The following is a 22,184-nucleotide window of genomic DNA, read 5'->3' on the forward strand; positions in this document are numbered from 1 at the left end:
AAGTCGCTTGCGAGTGACAGTCCATGCAATTGCTAAGGGTCAGATATGACTGAATAGATAGATAGATAGATAGATAGATAGATAGATAGATAGATAGATAATGCAAGCAGTGTAAGTATCTGGATTTGACTTGATATCAGTCTCTTCCCATCCCTATACAGCAGGGCTCAGAATAGGAGAGGGAGAAGCAACATAAGGAGCCAATCTGCTGTACTGCTTACAAGGAACAAGCTGATAGGAGGAGAGTGACAGAATGATGAGCTCACTAGTCGGCTGCTTCTCATTTCACTGTTCAGTCACAGGCTAGGGAAGGGTATAGATATGTAAGTGTTACTGAACTGCAGCAAAGAAAAATCAGGTCTCCCGTCCCACCACACAGGGCTTTGCTGTCAGGCGGAGCTGTTGAGACCTCAGGACCGGATGGTCAAAAAGCTTTAATGCTTGTTATTACAATCTTTGACCAGCTAAGGAAACGGTAAAGCACAGTTACTGTGCAGCAGATATAGACAATCTGAAAACTCTGTCAGGATCTTTGCCCCTCATGGACGTTTTGATAACGCTGGTAACATTAGCTGTGTAAAGTCATGTTAAAAACGTGCGTTTTTGGATTAGCGTCTAGTGGCGTTTTGCCACGATTAGCGGTGTTTTCCCACGTTTGCAGTTTTAGCTTTTTTGGGTCAAAAAAAGTAAAAAAACACCGTTTTGTTGCTTTTTTCAGCGTTAGAGTGTTTTTACAGCTAAAACACTCCTCTAGAAACTCACGAGTCCCAGGTTTTTTTCCAGCCATAAAACATCCCTGTGAAAAAATGTTGATTACAGTCTGTGTGTGTATGGACACATAGGATAACATGCTAGGAGGACTTCGCCCTCACGCACACGGGACATTTTGATAACGCTGGTAATGTTAGCTGTGTAAAGTCATGTTAAAAACGTGAGTTTTTCAGCTTTTTTTAGCATTTTTGCATTAGCGATTAGCGGCATTTTGCCGCGATTAGAATCTCTTTTCCGCGATTGCGGTTTTTATTTTTTTAGCATTTTAAAGCGATTCTTTGACAAAAAAAAACAGCAGTTTGCGGTGTTCCACCATGTTTTGCCGCGTTTTTCAGTGTTAGAGTTTTTACTGCTGAAAAACTCCAGAAACCCACCGGTTTTGTTTCTTTTCCAACCAAAAAATGTTGATTACAGTCTATGTGTGTATGGACACATAGGATAACATGTTGGGGGGTTTACTGGCTGTAGAACAAAACGTCAAAGCCAAAAACAGCCGCTGTAAAAACGCCCCGTGTGCGTGAGGGCTCATACCTTGGGCAGCACAGTGACTAAATGGTTAGCACTTCTGCCTGGCAGTACTAGGGTTATTGGTTCAAATCTCAGCCACAGCATCACCTCCCTGGAGTTTGCATGTTCTCCCTGTGCCTGCGTGGGTTTCCTCCGGGTACTCTGGTTTCCTCCCACACTCCAAAGATATGCTAGCAGGTTAATTGGCTCCTGTCTAAATTGGCCCTAGTATGTGTATGAATGTGAGTTAGGGACCTTAGATTGTACACTCCTTGAGGGTTAGGAACTGATGGGAATGTACAATATATGTATATATACTGTATATATGAAAAAGCACTGTGTAAAACTGACAGTGCTATATAAGTACCTGTAATAAATAAATACCTTGATATATACTGAAAAGGTCATGTACATCAAGCAGATTGTATTCCTGAAAGCATGGACACATAAAAGCTTTCCTTTCTGTTCTGTACGACCATTAACCTACATATTACCCAAGAATGGCCTGAACATGTATGTAAGATGAACAATAGGTTCCTGTTGGCATTTAAGCAAACAAGGAAATACATGTCACATTTTCAACCATACAAAACTCTGTATCAGGTGACACTTACAACATCGGCGAGTCAGAAAAACAGCCAACTAATACAAATATGTGGTGCCACAATGACCACAAGCACATGGTTTACACCATCTCCACAAGAAGTGCATAGGATTTCTGCAACTGAATCTGTGTTATCAGTTGGCATTTATTATTATGTTATTATTATTACAAAAGAGATGCACTTTATGGCCAACAGTCTGTGGACACCTGACCATCACATTTGAGCTTGGTGAACACCCTATTTCAAAACCATGGGCATTAACCTCCTTAGCGGTATTCCCGAGTGTAGTTCGGGGTAAAATTTCAATACCAAGAGCGGTAACCCCGAGCTACACTCGGGCTTACCATGCGGCGTTGCTCAGGGGGTCCCTGCAGCACTTACCTTGTCCTTCGCTCCCGCGATGTGTCCCCTGCAGCGTCCCCGGCCATCTCCTTCGGCCGATGCCGGCATCCGGCTTCCGTGTTCCGGTCCCTGTGACGTCGTGACGTACGGGCGCTGGAACCGGCGGGAAATTTGAAATTTTAAAAAAATTTCATTTTTGCTGTCATTGCTGTTTCAATGCATTTCACATATATTTTGTCCCGAGTGCTTTGTCCGGCGCCCTGCCTGCATTTTGACTGTTCTTTCTGCCTGGAAACTTAGAAAAGTCCATGGCGTCCAAAAAGCGTCCCTTTACGTCAAAAGCGGTTTTAGACCGGCTAGAGAACAGCGATAGTAAATCAGAACCACTTGCAGAATTGAGTGATAATGATTCGTGGAGGAAATTCATCATCAGACACTGAAAACGATGTTGCGACTTTGCTCAGCGATGTGCGAACTTGGCGCTCTATTTCACATTTCAGTGTTTTTGGTTTGATTATATTATTGAATTAAATTAATTATTATTATATTATTATTTTTTATGATTATTTATTAAATTATAATTTATGATTTCGTGTTTCAAGTTTTATCCTCCCCGGGATGTTTACTAGACTCTTGTTCGGACAGATTTCAGTGAGTTATTCCTAAAAATTACAGCCTACAATAAAAAACTACATATTTCCATGCAAAAAAATGGTACCGCTTTCAGCACAAAAAATCGGAAAGAATCATACCGCCGAGGAGGTTAATATGAAATTAGCCCTTCTTAGCGGCAACAGACTCCACTCTTTTGAGGAGGATTTCCAATAATTTTGGAGTGTCCCAAATCACACATACAAGGAATAGGTGCTGCAACCCTCATAGCATGTTTTCCGTAAGGAGTATATATCTCACTGTGCGTCTCCTGCAGTTTCCATCCACTGAACCAGTAAGTCAAATCACATAGGATCGGCAACAAGGTGAAGATGAATTGTAGAAAATTTTATTCAGATGCAGAGTAAAAATAGTTCCAGAATGCAAGCAACACTTAGTAGAACCAGGTCCTAGTAGAACCAGTTCTTCTCAACCAACATCTCCATGAAGACATGGTTTGATGAGTTTTGGTGTGGTGGAACTCGAGTGGCCTTCAGAACCCTGACCTCAACCCTACTGATCACATATGGGATGACCTGGAATGAGCCAGATCTTCTCTACCAACATCTCCATGAAGGCATAGTTTGATGAGTTTTATGTGGAGGAACTCAAATGTCCTACACAAAGCTCTAACCTTAGCCCTACATAACCCTTTTAGATGAACTGGAATGAGCCAGGTCTTCTCAACCAACTTCTCCAAGAAGACCTGGCTTTTTGCAAAGTAGACAGTCTGATGTTTTGGCATGGCGAGTTTTTTGAAGTTGTAATTTTTTTGTCAGCAGATAACTGGTGTGGTGGTGATCAGGGACACTGACTGGTGACAGTACGAAAAAAAAAATTGATAATTTTTTTCAATTGTTTTTATTTTTTTATTATTATATTTTATTTTTTATTAAATTTTTTTCTCTTTTTTAAAGTTTTTGTTTTTCATATTACGCTATGACCAACGTAGTATAATGTTACCATAGTAACACTGAACTACTTTGGGGAAGTGATCAGTATTTTTTTTTTTTTACACAATTTGATTGCTTATAGCAAAGAATTTATTTCCTATAAGCAAGCATTTAACTGAATGAAATCGATTAATTCAGATTTTTTTGTTGTGATTAGCTGTGATTGGCCACGGCTAATCACATGACACAATGGGCTGTAGTTGGCCCAGCCTGTACAGTTGATCGCCATTCACAGCTAGACACACTTGTATACAATGGATGTCATTAAAGGAAGCCATCGATTGTATACAACTGTCATGTGACCTGCTGTGATTGGTCACAGCAGGTCACATGGTACTAGCAACGGGGCCAGTACACAGATCTGTCATTGGCTGCGTCCGAGGTACATGGCCAGCGACAGATCGCGCCGCAGCGCAGCCCTGCGTGTATCGCACTGCGCAATCCGGGAAGGACTTCATATGACACCCTCCCGGAGGGACGAAGTGTTCGCTCGGCCATCATCTGACAATAGGCCCTAAAAATGGATGGAACATATAACATGTTCTCAAAGGTGAACGTATCCTTTAATAATATAGTTCAGTAGCTCTGCTATACATTCACACATATAGAGGATAAAACATATCTTATCCGACAGGAAAATCGTCTTGAAGGAAATGCCTTTAATTTGACCTCATGTTCGGTGTAGTCCTCTGGCAGAAGCAGCTGAAGGGGGGTTGGGGAAGGAGGAATATCTGGAAAGTCTTGTAATCAGAATACCATACAAGTGAAAGAAACATCATCCTATTGGTAGGTTTAAAGGTGAAGTACAGGCTGTACTCCTGTGGATCATAGGAGTGCAGTTTGTTCTGCATTCCTGTGACCCGTTTTCAGCTGACAGTGGGCAACAGGATGGGGAAGGATCCCGACTTTGAAGTCAGGATCCACCCCAGAGTCTGGAGCGGCACCTGGCTCAGCCTCTCAGCGAAATTCTGGGAGTCTGAGCCAGTCGCTTTCTCCCCCCTCCACAGTCCAATGCTCCAGTGAATGCTGGGGGTGCCGAGCAGAGAGCGGTGACTAGCAGTCACCGCTCTCTGCTCACAGCGGCGATCTTCTGGGAGTCTGAGCCAGTCGCTCTTGCCTTCCTCCACAGCCCAGCGCTCCAGTGAGTGCTGGGGGAGCCGAGCAGAGAGCGGTGACTGGCAGTCACCACTCTCTGCTCACAGCAGCAATCTTCTGGAACTCTGAGCCAGCACCTTTCTCCCCTCTCCACAGTCCAGTGCTCCAGTGAGTGCTGGGGGAGCCGAGCAGAGAGCGGTGACTAGCAGTCACCGCTCTCTGCTCACAGCGGCAATCTTCTGGGAGTCTGAGCCAGTCGCTCTTTCCTTCCTCCACAGCCCAGCGCTCCAGTGAGTGCTGGGGGAGCCGAGCAGAGAGCGGTAACTGGCAGTCACCGCTCTCTGCTCACAGCGGCGATCTTCTGGGAGTCTGATCCAGCCACTCCCCCCCCCCCCCACAGCCCAGCGCTTCAGTGAGTGCTGGGGGAGACGAGCAGAGAGCAGTGACTGGCAATTACCGCTCTCTGCTCACAGCGGCGATCTTCTGGGAGTCTGAGCCAGCCGCACTCTCCTTCCTCCACAGCCCAGTGCTCCAGTGAGTGCTGGGGGAGCCGAGCAGAGAGAGGTGACTAGCAGTCACCGCTCTCTGCTCACAGCGGGGATCTTCTGGGACTCTGAGCCAGCCGTTTTCTCCCCCCTCCACAGTCCAGTGTTCCAGTGAGTGCTGGGGGAGCTGAGCAGAGAGCGGCAAATGACAGTCACCGCTCTCTTCTCACAGCGGCGATCTTCTGGGTGTCTGAGCCAGCCGCTTTCTCCCCCCTCCACAGCCCAGCACGGGAGCCGAGCAGCGAGCGGTGACTGGCAGTTCATTCAGAATTTGACCTGTGTATGGCCTGCATTACTCTATCCAAAATGAAAACATTTTACCTTGAGTGGCTAAATGGTTAGCATTTCTGCCTGACAACACTGGGGTTATTGGTTTGAATCCCAACCACGGCATTCCCAGCATGGAGTTTGCATGTTCTCCCTGTGCCTGCATTGGTTTCCTCCGGGTACTCTGGTTTCATCCCACACTCCAAAGACATGCTGGTAGGTGAATTGGCTCCTGTCTAAATTGTCCCTAGTATGTGTATGTATGAATGTGAGTTAGGGACCTTAGATTGTACGCCCCTTGAGGGTTAGGGACTGATGTGAATGTACAATATATATGTAAAGCGCTGCGTAAATTGACGACACTATATCAGTACATGTAATAAATAAATAGTTCTACTTTAACCAACTGCCTACTGGGCACTTATACCCCCTTCTTTACCAGGCCAATTTTCAGCGCTGTTGCATTTTGATTGACAATTGTGCGGTCATGCAAGATTGTACCCATATGAAATTTTTATCATTTTTTTCTCACAAATAGTGCTATCTTTTGGTGGTATTTAATCGCCGCTGGGCACTTTACTTTTTGCGCGATAAACAAAAATTTTTTTACAAAATTTGAAAAAAAAATATTTTTCTTTGTTTCTATTATAACATTTTTCAAACAGGTAATTTTTCTCCTTCACTGATGTGCGTTGATGAGGCAGCACTGATGGGCACTGATAGGCAGCACTGAAGGGCACTGATAGGCAGCACTGATAGGCAGCACTAATGAGGTGTCACGGATAGGTGGCACTGATAGGCGGCACTGATAGACAGCACTGATAGGTGGCACTGACTGGCATCACTGCTGGGCACTGACTGGCGGCACTGCTAGGTATTGACTGGCGCAACTGCTGGGCACTGACTAGCACAACCGCTGGGCACTGACTGGTGGCACTGACTGGCAGCACTGCATTGATGGGCACTGGTGGGCACAGGTGGGTGTCACTGATGGGCACAGGTGGGTGGGCACTGGTGGGTGGCACTGGTGGGCATAGGAGGGTGGCACTGATGGGCACAGGTAGATGGCACTTCTGGGCACAGATGGGTGCACTGTTTGGTGGCACTGCTGGGCACTGGTGGGTGGCACCGCTGGGCACAGGTGGGCAGAACTAGTGGGCGGCACAGTGCCATGCGATTCTGTACCGTGCTCTGAGATAAAATGCAGCATGTCCACGTTTTTATCGCAGCGCGCTGCAGCGCAGCTCCGGACGTATTCAATGTTTGCAGATATCACCTAATGGCGTATAGGAAAACAAAATGAAATAAGGAGCGCATTTCTAATATAGATAATGACTTGTCACAATGCCTGAAGCGGGGTCAGCATATAACATCGACCCGTCAGGTGACCCTCCTAATGACCGTAGTCTGCGGGCGTGTTTGGGATCATTTCATATAATTACAGACTTGTTACATGCAGCATGACCGTCCTGAGGAGGGATAGCAAGGCTGATTCATTATGGCCGGATGACAACCTGACGATCCCTGTGGCACGCCGCCTGCATTGGAGATCGCAACCATACCTGGAACTGAGATTCCATTGCGGGCTAAGTTCCTGGGTCTGTACACCTGCTCTTCCCATTATGGGGGTTCCCACCATCCCTGTGCTGAGCACCCAGGTCTGTACACCTGCTGCCCCCATTATAAGGGGTTCCCACCACCCCTGTGCTGAGTTCCTGGGTCTGTACACCTGCTGTGGCAATTATGAGGGGTTCCCACAATCTCTGCGCTGAGTTCCTGGGTCTGTACACCTGCTGTCTCCATTATGAGGGATTCCCACCATCCCTGTGCTGAGTTCTCAGGTCTGTACACCTGCAGTGCCCATTATGAGGGGTTCCCACCATCAATGTGCTGAGTTCCTGGGTCTGTACACCTGCTGTGCCCATTATGAGGGGTTCCAACCATCCCTGTGCTGAGTTCCCAGGTCTGTACACCTGCTGTCTCCATTATGAGTGGTTCCCACCATCCCTGTGCTGAGTTCCAAGGTCTGTACACATGCTGTGCCCATTATGAGGGGTTCCCACCATCCCTGTGCTGCGTTCTCAGGTCTGTACACCTGCTGTGCCTATTATGAGGGGTTCCCACCATCAATGTGCTGAGTTCCAGGGTCTGTACACCTGCTGTGCCCATTATGAGGGGTTCCAACCATTCCTGTGCTGAGTTCCTGGGTCTGTACACCTTCTGTGCCCATTATGAGGGGTTCCCACCATCCCTGTGCTGAGTTCCTGGGTCTGTACACCTTCTGTGCCCATTATGAGGGGTTCCCACCATCCCTGTGCTGAGTTCCTGGGTCTGTACACCTGCTGTCCCCAATACGAGGGGTTCCCACCATCCCTGTGCTGAGTTCCTAGGTCTGTACACCCATTGTGCCCATTATGAGGTTCCCACCATCCCTGATGAATTTTGCATTAAATTTTGTATCAGTTGACTGAACTTAAACACTTTGTTCATGAATACAATTAAATTTTTTTTATCAATCTGAGTATGAGATTTCATGGAGGAAACAGAGGAGCGACCGATAACCTACGATGGTAAGTTGTGATCCTATCTTAACTATCAACCAAAATCCACTTCCCTGTATGGCATATCGATTGAATGGGTTGTTGATTATATATTGATTATTTCTATTGTAAAGGATTGATCAAAAAATAAATGAATCATTTATCAAAGCATACACAGCAATCAGAACAAAGCATGTAGAGAGATTGTACAATCAGATTGTACAGTGTATGCCCAGTGTAAGGCTATGTTCTTTGTAGGTATGTGCCGTTAAATCTTAATGACACCCCCAAGTATTTGCTAATGCATGTTTTAGTGCGCATCAAGATTCATGGTGCAGCAGAACGATAGATTTTGGTACAATGTGATTTCTCAGAAGGTTCAGGGACTTCTTTTGTGCGTTTCTCCCACACAGGGCCACCTGTTGAAACGAATGGGCTGCCCTACACGGGACACTCAGAAACGTGTGCCCCATCACACCTTCATGGTGGAGTCTTAGGCTGCCCATACATTATACAATTTTCTTGAGATTTTTAAAAAATATATATTTTTTAAATATATTCTTTAGATTTTTTTAACATATAAAAAAGTAATTTTAACATATATTTTTACATATATTTGTAAATACATGCCAGAAATTTAGATTTTTATTTTTAAAGACATGCAGTATATTTGAAATGTATTTTTTTAAAATATTTTTGATATATTTTGTAATAAAAATGCATTTCAACCAGGGGCGGACTGACAACTCATGGGGCCCCCGGGCAATAGGGGATTATGGGGCCCCTGTGTCCTTGCCCAAATTCAGAAAAGTCTATGAAAAAGGTACCAGGGGAATCTCATGGGGCCCCCTACTGACCCCGGGCCCTTGGGCAGTGTCTGAGTTTCCAAATGGTCAGTCCGCCCCTGATTTCAACATACATACTGTATATATATATATATATATATATATATATATATATATCCATTCAGTCGTATCTGACCCTTGGCGATTGCACAGACCATTACTTGTAAGCGACTTTTTCCATGAATTCTCTTAGCAATTATTTTACAGGGTAGGTTGCCAGGTCTTTCCCCAACCCCCACCATGCAGGAGATCCCACATGGCCAGGGATGAAACTAGGACAATTTAAAAAGGAGCCAATTAACCTACCAGCATGTCTTTGGCGTGTGGGAGGAAACCGGAGCACCTGGAGGAAACCCCAAGCACAGGAAGAACATGCAAACTCCATGCAGGAGGTGCCATGGTCGGGAATTGAACCCATGACCCAATAGGTGCTAGCCACTAAGCCACTGTGATATATATATTCTTCAAAAATACATTGAAATATATTTGAAATGCTACAATTTTAGCCATATTCAATATATTTCAAAATATATTTCAATGAATATATATATATATATTCATTGAAATATATTGAATATGGCTAAAATTTTAGCATTTCAAATGTATTTCAACATATTTGTGAAGAATATTTTTAAAATATATTTCAAATATATTTTTCTTCCATGTGGGATGATTGGATGATGGAAGTCAGCAGAGCTTCTACCCATTTACTAAGCTCCGGAGCAACTGCACTTTGCAAAGTGCACAGTCTAATTGCCTTTAGTAAATCAACTCCTATGTGTCCAAGCAGGGGCGGACTGACAACTCATGGGGCCCCCAGGCAATAGGGGATCATGGGGCCCCTGTGTCCTTCCCCAAACTCAAAAAAGCCTATGAAAAAGGTACCAGGGGCATCTCATGGGGCCCCCTACTGACCCCGGGCCCTCGGGCAGTGTCTGAGTTTCCAAATGGTCAGTCCACCCTTGTGTCCAGGTACACAGAGTTTAGGAGCTGCCGCTTGTAGGTGAGGTTAAACCCTGCTTTCCTGAACGCGGAAGAATCACGTTCAGGATAGGAACGTTTTGACCGCCAACCGTGGGAAAATGCAGCCGCGGTACCGCATTTTTGCCGCAATTTGCTTTTTCCCACGGCCGGCAATCAGGGTAGGCTCATGTACATGAAGCATTAAGCAGTTGCAGCAACAGGTTTATTTTTCCTTTATGGAATAAAAGTTTTACATAAATGAATAAAAGCTGATCATTGTAAGCACCCCTGCCAGTGTTAAATTGTTAATCTCAATCCTCTAACTGCCATTTTTACTGTACAGCTTGGTCTGGAAGTTGAAACATAACAAACGCAGCAGCAGGATCAACAGATATTAAAACTGCTTAGAAAAACAAAAACTAATGCTAGTGACAGACTGCATCATATCTGTCATTTTTTATTCTGCCTATAGTTACACTGTATGCATCAGCATCCACGGACATTGAGAAGAATGACGCCCCCACCTGCACCTTCCTGATCCATCCTCTGTGTCAACCGGGCAGGTCAGCGAGCAGGCGGTAGAATGGTAATCTGTGCTGCCTTCTGCCAAGTCTTGTCCCTTTCGGTGTGGAGGAATTTCCCTTTGTGAGACTGCTGCTGCGAGCTCAGTGCATTTTCGGCACTGTACTTCCCCTTTCAGTGTAATAATTATTCCGGCACCCAGCCCCATTCAATGCTGAAGCAGATGAAACTGAAAGCTACAACTGAGATCATTCCGGATGGTAGAGATCTGTAGAAAGAGAGGAAGGTGGAGGAAATACGAATCCACCAGCAGTTTACAATTTATGTATTTATTTCAGGTACTTATATGGCGCCATCAATTTGGGTAACGCTTTATATATATATTGTACATTCTCATCAGTCCGATTCTTTATATACCTCCAAGTTGTCCCGTTTTTGGATCCAAATCCCTCTGTCCGTCTTTCCTCCCTCTTTTGGTTCAGAGGTATAGACCTCCATAAAAATGTGTTGACCACCAAATGGGTACCAAAACTTTTACCCAACCTCTATGCGACGCTCACCCCTGAAAAGGCTCGCTGACTTACTCCTGGATCCTTTTCCAGATTGGTGCGACAGCAGCCAGTCGCACAGCAACAGTCACTCTTCTGGCTCAATGGACAGTCTAGACCAGGGGTATTGAATCAAAATTCACAGAGGTCAGGTTCTTCCCCCCCCCCCCCCCGTACTGTCCTACCTTACACAGACATGAGGGTGGGAGGCACAGCAGGTCTGGATTAAGGGCAGAAGCTGCAAGCTGGTGATTGGTTGCTAGGACTGCTCTGCCTCCTAGCAATCAATCATCTGTTTGATTACCTCGGGAAGCTCCCACCCTCCCTCCGCAACAGTCCTACCTCCCGCGTGGATGACAGTGGTGATGGCTGGGAGAAGAGCAGGCTCCTATATGGCGGGATCACTGTGGTCCAGGTGGGACAGTGTTTGGGTCCAGATCTGGACCGTGGTCCACCATTTAGTGATGGTCTAGGGGTTGCCTTTTTTTAACACCTTCCCGCCCGGGCCGTCAATCTGCTATAGAACACTGGCCGTTAGGACTGGGTGTCATATGAAGTCCTGTCAAAATGAGCCGCTCACGCTTCCGCGGCGCAATCTGTCACTACATCGGCTCGTTGCCAGTGTCATGTGACCGCTGTGACCAATCACAGCAGATCACATGTCGATTGTATACAATGGATGGCCTCCTGCCATGCCATCTATTGTACACAATTATGTTGTTAGCTGTGACTGGTCAAGGCAGTCACATGATACAGACAGTTCCAATCACAGCCCATCTGTATCATGTGATCAGCTTTGCCCAATCACAGCTAATCACAACAAAAGACTGAAAGAATCAGTTTCATTCAGTAACAATGATTGCAAATATCAATGAAATACATCGGTATTAGCAATCATGTGTTATAAAAAAAAAATCCTGATCAATTGCCCAGAGTAGTTCAATGTTACTATGGTAACATTGTATTGCTTTGGTCACAGTGTGCTGAAAAAAAAAAATAGTAAAAAAAAAAGAAAAAATGTAATAAAAAATAAAAAAAAACAATAGAAACATTAGAAAACAAAATCCAAATTCAATTATTTTTATTATTATTATTTTCACCAAAGAAATGTAGCAGAATACATTTTGACCTAAAGTTATGAAGAAATGTTATTTATTTGCAAAATTGTATAACAGAAATGAAGAAAAGTGTGGTTTGTTTCAAAGGTTTCAGGTGTTTTTTGTTTTATTTAGCAAAAAATTTTAAAAACTCAGTGGTGATAAATACCACCAAAATATTTGTGTGAAAAAAAAGATAAAAATTTTATACGGGTACAATGTTGCATGACAGCGCAATTGTCAGACAATTGTGCAAAAAGCTGAAAATTGGCCTGGGCAGGAAGGGGGTATAAGTGCCCGGTATTGAAGGGATTAAATGTATTACTGAATACCTTGGATAGGGCGTAGGGAGCTGTGGGATACTCCATGAACACTTAGAAGGAATCTGAGGACGCTCTTCACTTTGTTACTACTTCAAGGGGCGGTCCCTCTAGTAATGACTCAGAAAGTGGACAACATTGAGACAACATCAGAAATACCCCAGGCCAGTGCAAACACTAGCACTGATACAAAAGGGATGGTAGCAATACCAATGGAATCCTTCACTCAGGTCTTCCAATATCAGACATACATCTCCCTAGTGAATCCTCCAGACTAGATCCTCAGTGAAATCCCTCATTTAGCTCCAGAGATTTATTTTAGGAAAATAGACCCCCCAACTCTGCCACAGCTGGGACATTGATGAGCACAGGCAGAATTTTAGCTGGGCAGAAGCCCTTCAGGTTAGTAACTTCTCCTCCAGGACAAGAACAGGACTACGTCAGACCAGGGGTGGACTGACCATTTGGAAACTCGGGAACTGCCCGAGGGCCCGGGGTCAGTAGGGGGCCCCATGAGATGCCCCTGGTACCTTTTTCATAGGCTTTTTTGAGTTTGGGCAAGGACACAGGGGCCCCATGATCCCCTATTGCCCAGGGGCCCCATGAGTTGTCAGTCCGCCCCTGCCTCAGACCCAGACTGTTTATGCTCTCCCCAGTCACCTACTGGGCACTCTTCCCCATGGATTGGCTGAGACAACATAAATATTCAAGCTGTTGATTTACCTCCCCCCAACCCACTATATTCTGGAATCCTCTAGATTCAGAAGACAGGGGGAAGCAATCAAACCTGCAGCCTGCAGAGCCCAGAACAGCCCAAAGCAATCACAAACTGTTCCACTGACTACATGGAGACAAAAACAAACTAAAGATGCCTAACCTATCTAGTATCCTGCTTAGGACACTACAAAATATTTGTCACTTCTCAGTTCAAAGGGGAGATCAGCGAAAGAATGTTCTCCCTCTAATTTACCTGCCAACATGGCCGGGCCATGCCGGTCCTGGGACAACAGGAAGGACAACGGTGCTAGGGGTTAATGGGGGAGTAGTCTGATGGGGAGGGGTAGGGGGCAGTACTTTCAGGGGGTTGCAGAAGTGATCAGGTGGACTTTGATCACCTCCACCAGAAAGCCAACAATTATCTTGACCTTTAATTTTAAATTACACTGATAGATTAGTGGCCAAAAAACCCCTCATAATGGGAACATCAGGTGTTCAGACCTAGGAGCTTAACACAGGGATGGTGGGAGCCCTTCATAATGGGCAACGCAGGTTTGTAGACCTGGAAACTCAGCGTAGGGTTGGTAGGAACCCCTCATAATGGGCACAGCAGGTGTACAGACCTGGGAACTCAGCACAGGGATAGTGTGAACCCTCCATAATGGGCACAGCGGATGTACAGACCTGGGAACTCAGCACTGGGATGGTAGGACCCCCTCATAATGGGCACAGCGGGTGTACAGACCTGGGAACTCAGCACAGGGATGGTAACAACCTCTCATAATGGGCACAGTGGGTGTACAGACCTGGGAACTCAGCACTGGGATGGTAGGACCCCCTCATAATGGGCACAGCGGGTGTACAGACCTGGGAACTCAGCACAGGGATGGTAACAACCTCTCATAATGGGCACAGCGTGTGTACAGACCTGGGAACTCAGCACAGGGATGGTAGGAAACCATCACAATTTGCACAGCAGGTGTACAGACCTGGGAACTCAGCACAATGATAGTGTGAACCCTCCATAATGGGCACTGCAGGTGTACAGACCTGGGAACTCAGCACGAGGATGGTAGGAACCCCTCATAATGGGCACAGTAGGTGTACAGACCCGGGAACTCAGCAAGAGGATGGTAGGAACCCCTCATAATGGGCACAGCAGGTGTACAGACCTGGGAACTCAGCACAGGGATATTGTGAACCCTCCATAATGGGCACTGCAGGTGTACAAACCTGGGATCTCACTTGAGAAGTGGGAGTCCCCATGAGAACTTGTCTGCTGGTTTAACATTCCAGGCTCTGCAAATGTAAATGTAAATATTAGTTTTGGGCAGTTGCTACTATTAGAAGGCACACTGGGGTCTGGCCATGCGATGTGCTCCTTTTTATTCAGCTTTCAGTTGTGACAAACTAATGGTAAGTGGTGGTTGAAACGATGAAAACCATGTCTCGCCTTCTAGGGGAACTGGCACAAAATGGGAATGGGAAAAGCTTCACTTTCTGCTGAGAGGAGAAAAATACCTTAACCTGCAATACTCCCATAAAGGCACCAATGACATTTGATCAACAGTCCCAAAAGTGCAATTGTCCTGTGCAAGGAGCCTCACCATATACAAGACAAAATCCATGTGAACTGGAGCTTGGTGTACATGAATAGAATATGAATGAAAGCTCAAAAGAGTTTTCTGCCCTTCGTATCAGTGTGTTTTTCCTTGGCTACCGTCCAATGGACTCACCCAATGGTTGAGTTTTCTGCCCTTCATATCAGTGTATTTTTCCTTGGCTACCACCCAATGGACTATCATGGTGGTTCAGCAAATTTTACAGATGAGATTTATATTGTCTAATGTTTTGACATGATATACAAGCAACACAACACTTCTTTTATCATATAACAGCATCCAACAAAAGGTGTTAAAAGTGTCCATGGGAACCAGTTATCTACTTCTAGTAAAGAAACTCAACAGGAAGCCACGGTAGCCACAATGACAGACAGCTGTTATATGAGAGGACCTGCAACCCATCTCCATCTACAGAATTGCAGCTTCACTGTGCAAAACACACAAAGGATCAGGATAAAGGTGCATAAAGCTCCTCTATTTTTACTAATTATGGGGTTGTTGAATTTTCAGGCCAAATTTGCAGTACTGGAAAACATTCCATTGGGGCTGTGTTTGGTAGGAGGTATGCCACAAGCAAACAACATTTTCCCAGCACACATTTACAAATATATATGGCGGCCGCAGTGCCTATGCCAAGGCTCCTCTGTATAGTGCTGTCCTAACCCTATATATAACCCTAACCCTCCACGTTGGAACACATATAGCAATGGATAAATGAAAGACAGGTTTGCCTGGAGGAAGCCCTCTCCTCCTAAAAAGTCACGGGGACATACTGGACGTTTAGCAAGAGCACAGTGGCAGCTGAAGGCATCCAACGTGTCCCCACGACCAGGGGCGGACTGACCATTTGGAAACTCGGGCACTGCCCGAGGGCCTGGGGTCAGTAGGGGGCCCCATGAGATGCCCCTGGTACCTTTTTCATAGGCTTTTTTGAGTTTGGGCAAGGACACAGGGGCCCCATGATCCCCTATTGCCCGGGGGCCCCATGAGTTGTCAGTCTGCCCATGCCCACGACATATCCAGCACACGATATACAAAAAAATGTCAACCACCCCAATTTATTGCTAGCCTTTGAAGTAAAGTGCACATGGAAGGGCAATACACTTCAAAAACAGACAAACATTTCCCAGCATGCTTACCAGCTAGCCTGCAAAAAAAAAACAAATTGACCCTGTCTAACAAATTCAAATTAAAAACAGGGGGTGTCATGTACCTGATGGGAGACTGAAATGACGAGGTCGGCCTCACTTGTGTCACTAGCCCTGACCCCACTGGAGTTGGAACAGGGGAAGTCTAGGACCCAGGGGAACAAGAGCGCCAGTAGTTGTTGCTTGCAGCTCTTGCAGATGATGACCTTGGAAGGCCGATGATCTTCTGATCCAGGCACAGTAGTAACAAGCAGAGCCGGTCTTGTAGATTGCCAGGCGTGCACCAGAGCAAGGCAGGTAGTGAGGGTAACAGGAGCAGTGTCATGGAATAACCAAGGTCATCAACAGTCGGGCAGCACGGTACAGAATCAGAAGGAAAGCCAAGGTCAGGAGCAGAGCCGAAGTCAGGAACCAGTATCAATCAGGGGAGCAATCAGAGACGGGTCAGGAACAAGCTGGGTCAGCAACAAAGGAATCCCATGGCAACAAGCAGGACACAGGGGAGCTGAAGACCAGTCAGCACCTAACATGGGCAGAGACACTCTTTAAATAGCCCTTCTGGCACCAATCTTCACCGTGCGTGTGCACGTGCGAGATCATGCATTTCTGTGCGCATGCGCACAACCGACAACTCTTCTCCGGGAGTTCCTATGCGTCTGCGCATTTCTAAGCGCGATTCGTCTTGCCGGAAATCCCTTACGGGGGTTTAGTTGCACACATTTGCAAATATATGTATAAGCCGCAGTGCCTATGCCAAAGCTCCTCAGTATACTGCAATCCTAGCTCTATATTTGTGATCGTCTCCAATCTTTAGTATGGAAGATAAAGCCCTGGTCTTGTCATACATTCAGATTATTTTCAGAGAAGATCCTCTACTGTTATGGAGAATTGTTATCTATACTTACCATCATTACCCTTTCCTGGCTTATCCTTATGTCTGATTACTCTAGGTCAACTCCACCCATCCGACCCCAAAAGACCATCTGCCTAATCTTTAAAAGAGAGAAAGTCCTCCCTCAACGTTCCATGACTAGACCTAAGGCAGAAATCTGGAAGAGAAACCTATTATAATATAAGAATAAGCCAGGAATTGTTATCCATACTTACCATCATTACCCTTTCCTGCCTTATCCTTATGTCTGATTACTCTATTATTTATTTATTTCAGGTACTTATATAGCGCCGTCAAATTACGCAGCGCTTTACATATATATTGTACATTCACATCAGTCCCTAACCCTCAAGGGGCGTACAATCTAAGGTCCCTAACTCACAATCATACATACACATACTAGGGGCAATTTAGACAGGATCCAGTTAACCTACCAGCATGTCTTTGGAGTGTGGGAGGAAACCAAAGTACCCAGAGGAAACCCACGCAGGCACAGGGAGAACATGCAAACTCCAGGCAGGTGATGCAATGGTTGGGATTTGAACTGTTCAGCACACCTGTGCTGAATAGAGTACTGTGCTGAATACTCTAGGTCAACTCCACCCATCCGACCCCAAAAGACCATCTTCCTAATCTTTAAAAGAGAGACGGTCCTCCCTCAATGTTCCATGACTATGGCAGAAATTTGGAAGAGAAACCTATGTTTATATAAGAATAAGCCAGGAAAGGAAAATTACAGTAAGTATGGATAACAATTTTCTATATTCCTGGCTCACCACATATCCGCATAATATGCAACATAACTAGCCCCAAGACAAGGGAATGAAAAGAAACAACATCCCTGAATGCAAAATGAATATAGTACACTAGTAAAGTAGCCGTAAGCACCAAAGAACCAAAACTACTATGATTTATGTTAGCCATGTCCTGTCTATAGTGTCAAATTAATGTATTCCTAGAACTCCAGCTGGCTGCTTTATGTGTCGTTTGTGGAACCCTAAGCAGCCCAAGAGGTTGACATTTGCACCTCAGTCAGTGGCAATAAGCCCTCTGCTATTTTTAGTGAATGTAATACCTTAAAGATCCATGCAGAAACGTTTCTGGGTGACGCCACACATCTTCCCAGAAGCATGTAAGGGTAGAAGGGTGGTACTTCCTCCATGTTCCTCATGAATTCATTGGGTGCCAAGTCTGGGCAACTCTAGAGGCCTACTCTTGGGTGGGTTCTTCTGGGCTATGCTAGGCACCTTAAACAGGGTCATGCTACTTTACACATGGGGTACCTTTACTCTGTACCGTCTTCTTCAATGCCCTGTGACAAGCCAAGGCCACTGTAGGAGAATACTCAACCTTAAGGTGGGTCTTCACTATTAGAGAGGAACGTACACCATGTACACTTGTGCCATAACTGTTCTCCAGTTAACCTTCAGGTCCCTGTGACAATGTACACTCTCACTGTAGACTTGCAATTAGGATGGACACACTGAGCATTGTCCACAACCACCTGTCAAGCGTTTTCTACTACCTCTCCTGGTAGCAGAAAGGGGCCCCACTGTGCACTTAGAATGGGCTCCATACATGCACTTGACTTGACTCTTGAACTTCCATACCTCTGTACAGGATGGGGACCATTGTGGTGCAAGTCTGCTCCCTTACTATGGCAGACAGACCACTGGCAGAAGGATTGCCGACAACATCTCCATCACTGCTGTAGGCCGCTCCACCTATAATAGGTACACGCTACCGACAGGCTGTATTACTTACTGTAGATTTCTATTACCCATGGTAACCTGCTTGCTGTACTGCACCATGATGATTCTTAGTGCTGTCTCTTCATACACCAATGTGTCCAGTGACCCAAAATTGTAAACCAGGTGTAAGAAGTGTGGGTTACTTGCATTATGCGCCTTTAATAAAAAGTTTAAACTTTTTATTACCACTCCTGTGTGATCTCAGGCTATGACAAGCCCGGGTTCACACGGGAGTAGTGGGGAACTCACATGCGATTTGGACAGAAATCGCATTCCTGTTCAAATTGCATAGTATTCTTTGCAGTGCAATTTGTGTTCAGACATTCTGTATTGATGCAATCACTCCACAAACTATTGGTACTCGGTATCGGCAAGCACTTGACCGAAAGTATCGATACTCGTACTCGCCGATCAAAAAATGGTATTGGTGCATCACTAATCAAAAGGCGAATAAAGGAAGCCTACAATATTAGATACTGATGGGGATAAAGAAGGAACATGTTTCTCTTCTGTAAAACACAGGAATCAGGAACATCATTCTCAGGGAAAACAGAGAATGCCCAGACGCACATTTATGCACCAAAGCCAATTACCTAACAGCCGTGCCCATGAGCATGCGGCGTGCACACCTGCCACCAGACTGGCACCAGAAGAGCTGTTTAAACTGCTACCACACTAGGGATTCCTTGCCTTCTGGTCTCCCATGTTCCATTATCTGCTGTCTGTTGTATCCTGATCCTTTTGCCGACCTGACCTGTCTTGACTTCGCTTGAACTCTACCTGCACTGACCCAGCTTACCCTTTGACTACGCCTTTGCCAGTCCCCCTGCTAGCTGCCTTTGGTTGCTGATTTCTGCCCTGAACTTTGACTATCCGCTTGCCTGCTCCCCGTACCTGATCCACATGATTGATCCCGACCCGGCTTGTCTGACTGTGCTACTTCTCCAACCTGTGACTGCCACTTGCTACCAACTGCCTGCAGTTGCCAAGTTCCTGCTAGAACCTTCCAGCTGCTGCTCCTGCACCTGCACCCTCTGCTCACCTGCATCCGCAACTGACCTGCATCCTGGTCATCTGGACTACCCGCAAACACAAATGCTCCTGCGCTTGGGGATGAACTCGATGCAGGCTACAACCACATTAAGAATGTCCTGGAACACCTTGCTGCCCTCAAATAGACCGGGGAAATCCAAATATACTGAATGAGGAATATAATATATTATAATAATATATATATATGTGTAACTTTCTACTTATTTATTTTTCATTTGCACACTTCTTATGGTTCATATGATTTTATGATTGTCACTAGTTTCAATGGTTTTATTTATACATATATATTTATATATTTTTACAGATCTTTTGTGTTTACTTATACTATGTCAATTGCCGCTGTGACTCCTCCACCTGCATAGGGGAGTGTCCATGACGGCCCATGTGACCTTTGGTTCAACTAGTAGCGAGCATATAAAAGAGGGAGCAGACATTTGGTCAGTTGGCTCTGAGGAAGAGGCAAGTCCTCGAAACGCGTCAGTCTATTGGATGTCTACACTCCCTATTGCGGACTGTTACTCAGCGCGGTGTTGACCCAGCTGTTCTTTATGATGTGCCTTGACTACACTGTTGTTTGTGAGTACAACACCTACTTTATGTTTTATTAAACATTTTTTATGGTAATGCACTAGGCCTGTGCGCCCTCTGTTTTTTCTTTCCTCATCTGGACTACCCACCTGTCGGCTGCCATCACAGACTTGCCAGGCACGAGAGCCAGGAGTGGCTCTCGTGCCTTCTGTTTGCTCTATTAGTGGCACCGAGCAGGAGGTGTTAGAGGACGCCCTCATCTCCACGTCATGCTCCCCGACCAGGTATGTGACAATCAATCAAACTCTTGTCTTCAAGAGTCATGCTGCCAAGCGTAGTCTCGGGGAATTGGGATGTTTCTGATCTCTTGCATCAGAAGGTCTGATGCATCTCGTCTGTTGGGCAAGAAGCTGGTGGTAACAATGTCATCTTCAGAAGGAGAGGGAACCAGGGCCTTCTTGGTCAATAGGGCCCGATGACTATGGCCTGAACTGTTTCTTTCAGGATCTTACACAGAACTCTTAATATCAATGGGTTAGAGCAGCAATGGGCAAACTACGGCCCGCGGGCCGTATACGGCCCGGCGGACCTTTTAATCCGGCGTGATACTGTCAGGATGGCTGTCAGGATGTGTGTAGGTGGGGCAGCGTGACGAACGTGAGGGGAGGGGAGCTAGGCTCCTCTCACAGTCCGCCCTGAAGACCGGAACGGCGCGGGAACACGGCGATAGGAACGCGCGGAGCAAAGGTAAGTGAATTGAAACAGGGGGGACTTGGCTTACTACTTGGGGGGGAATAGTACTATGGGGGATGAAATACTATATGAGGGATGAATTACTATAGGGGGGATGAATTACTATGGGGGGTTAATTACTATGGGGGATTAATTACTATATGGGGGATTAATTATTATGGGGGATGAATTACTATGGGGGATGAATTATTATATGGGGGATTAATTACTATGGGGGATGAATTACTATATGGGGGATTAATTACTATGGGGGATGAATTACTATGGGGGATGAATTACTATATGGGGGATGAATTACTATGGGGGATGAATTACTATATGGGGGATGAATTACTATATGGGGGATGAATTACTATGGGGGATGAATTACTATATGGGGGATGAATTACTATATGGGGGATGAATTACTATATGGGGGATGAATTACTATGGGGGATGAATTACTATATGGGGGATTAATTACTATGGGGGATTAATTACTATGCTTACTATGGGGGAATATTACTATACTTACTATGGATGACACATACACATCATTCATCTACTCTTGGTCCGGCCCCCGGGTCCAATATATGAACCCATTGCGGCCCTCAAGTCAAAAAGTTTGCCCACCCCTGGGTTAGAGGAAAGACACAAGCCCGTGGAAAATCCTACATTACCATAAATGCATCCTTAACCGTAGCGAGAGCATTTGAAGCAGGATGTGATAGTTGCTATCAGGTCAGTCAACAGAATCACCCATTTTGTGTAAGTGCCTGAAAATTTTGTTTTCTGCTCATTGTGACCTGACATGGAGAGGGAAGAGATGCAGATGGGCAGGCATCCAGATGGACATGTGTAGGCAAGTGCAATCTCCATTCTCCAATGCAGCTGGGAAGGAAGTAAAGAGAAGTTGGGTTTCTCTATGGTTTTCTCAGTCACCTGGAGCAAAGATCCAATTGGATGCGCTGGACCGACGTGACCCTGGTGGCCATCTTGGGTCAAGCAAAGCCTTTTTAAGATCTTGTCCCCATGGTTTGGTGAGTGGATGGTGTAGGGACAGGTCATCCATCTGACAGGGACAGCACTAGCGGTAGGGAAAGGTTAGGTGGAGTAGGAAAGAGCAGGGACTACGTCTACCTTCTTGGGAAGCTTCCTCTTTGGGTTGGA

General features: G+C 45.6%; 1 protein-coding gene across 1 annotated transcript in view; it reads right to left on the reverse strand.

Annotated features, from left to right (window-relative positions):
* SLC11A1 (solute carrier family 11 member 1) overlaps positions 1 to 10,771 on the reverse strand; it is a 70,566-nt gene extending 59,795 nt beyond the window's left edge. Inside the window, exon 1 of the mRNA XM_089662596.1 lies at positions 10,609 to 10,771. Coding sequence (XP_089518722.1) covers positions 10,609 to 10,627 — 19 coding nt within the window. The 5' untranslated portion in view covers positions 10,628 to 10,771. The remainder of the gene's footprint in view (positions 1 to 10,608) is intronic.
* Positions 10,772 to 22,184: the final 11,413 nt, after the last annotated feature.

This window comes from Staurois parvus, unplaced genomic scaffold (assembly GCF_062004578.1).
Source record: "Staurois parvus isolate SC_StPar_1 unplaced genomic scaffold, SC_StPar_1.0 ptg001495l, whole genome shotgun sequence".
NCBI lineage: Eukaryota > Metazoa > Chordata > Amphibia > Anura > Ranidae > Staurois > Staurois parvus.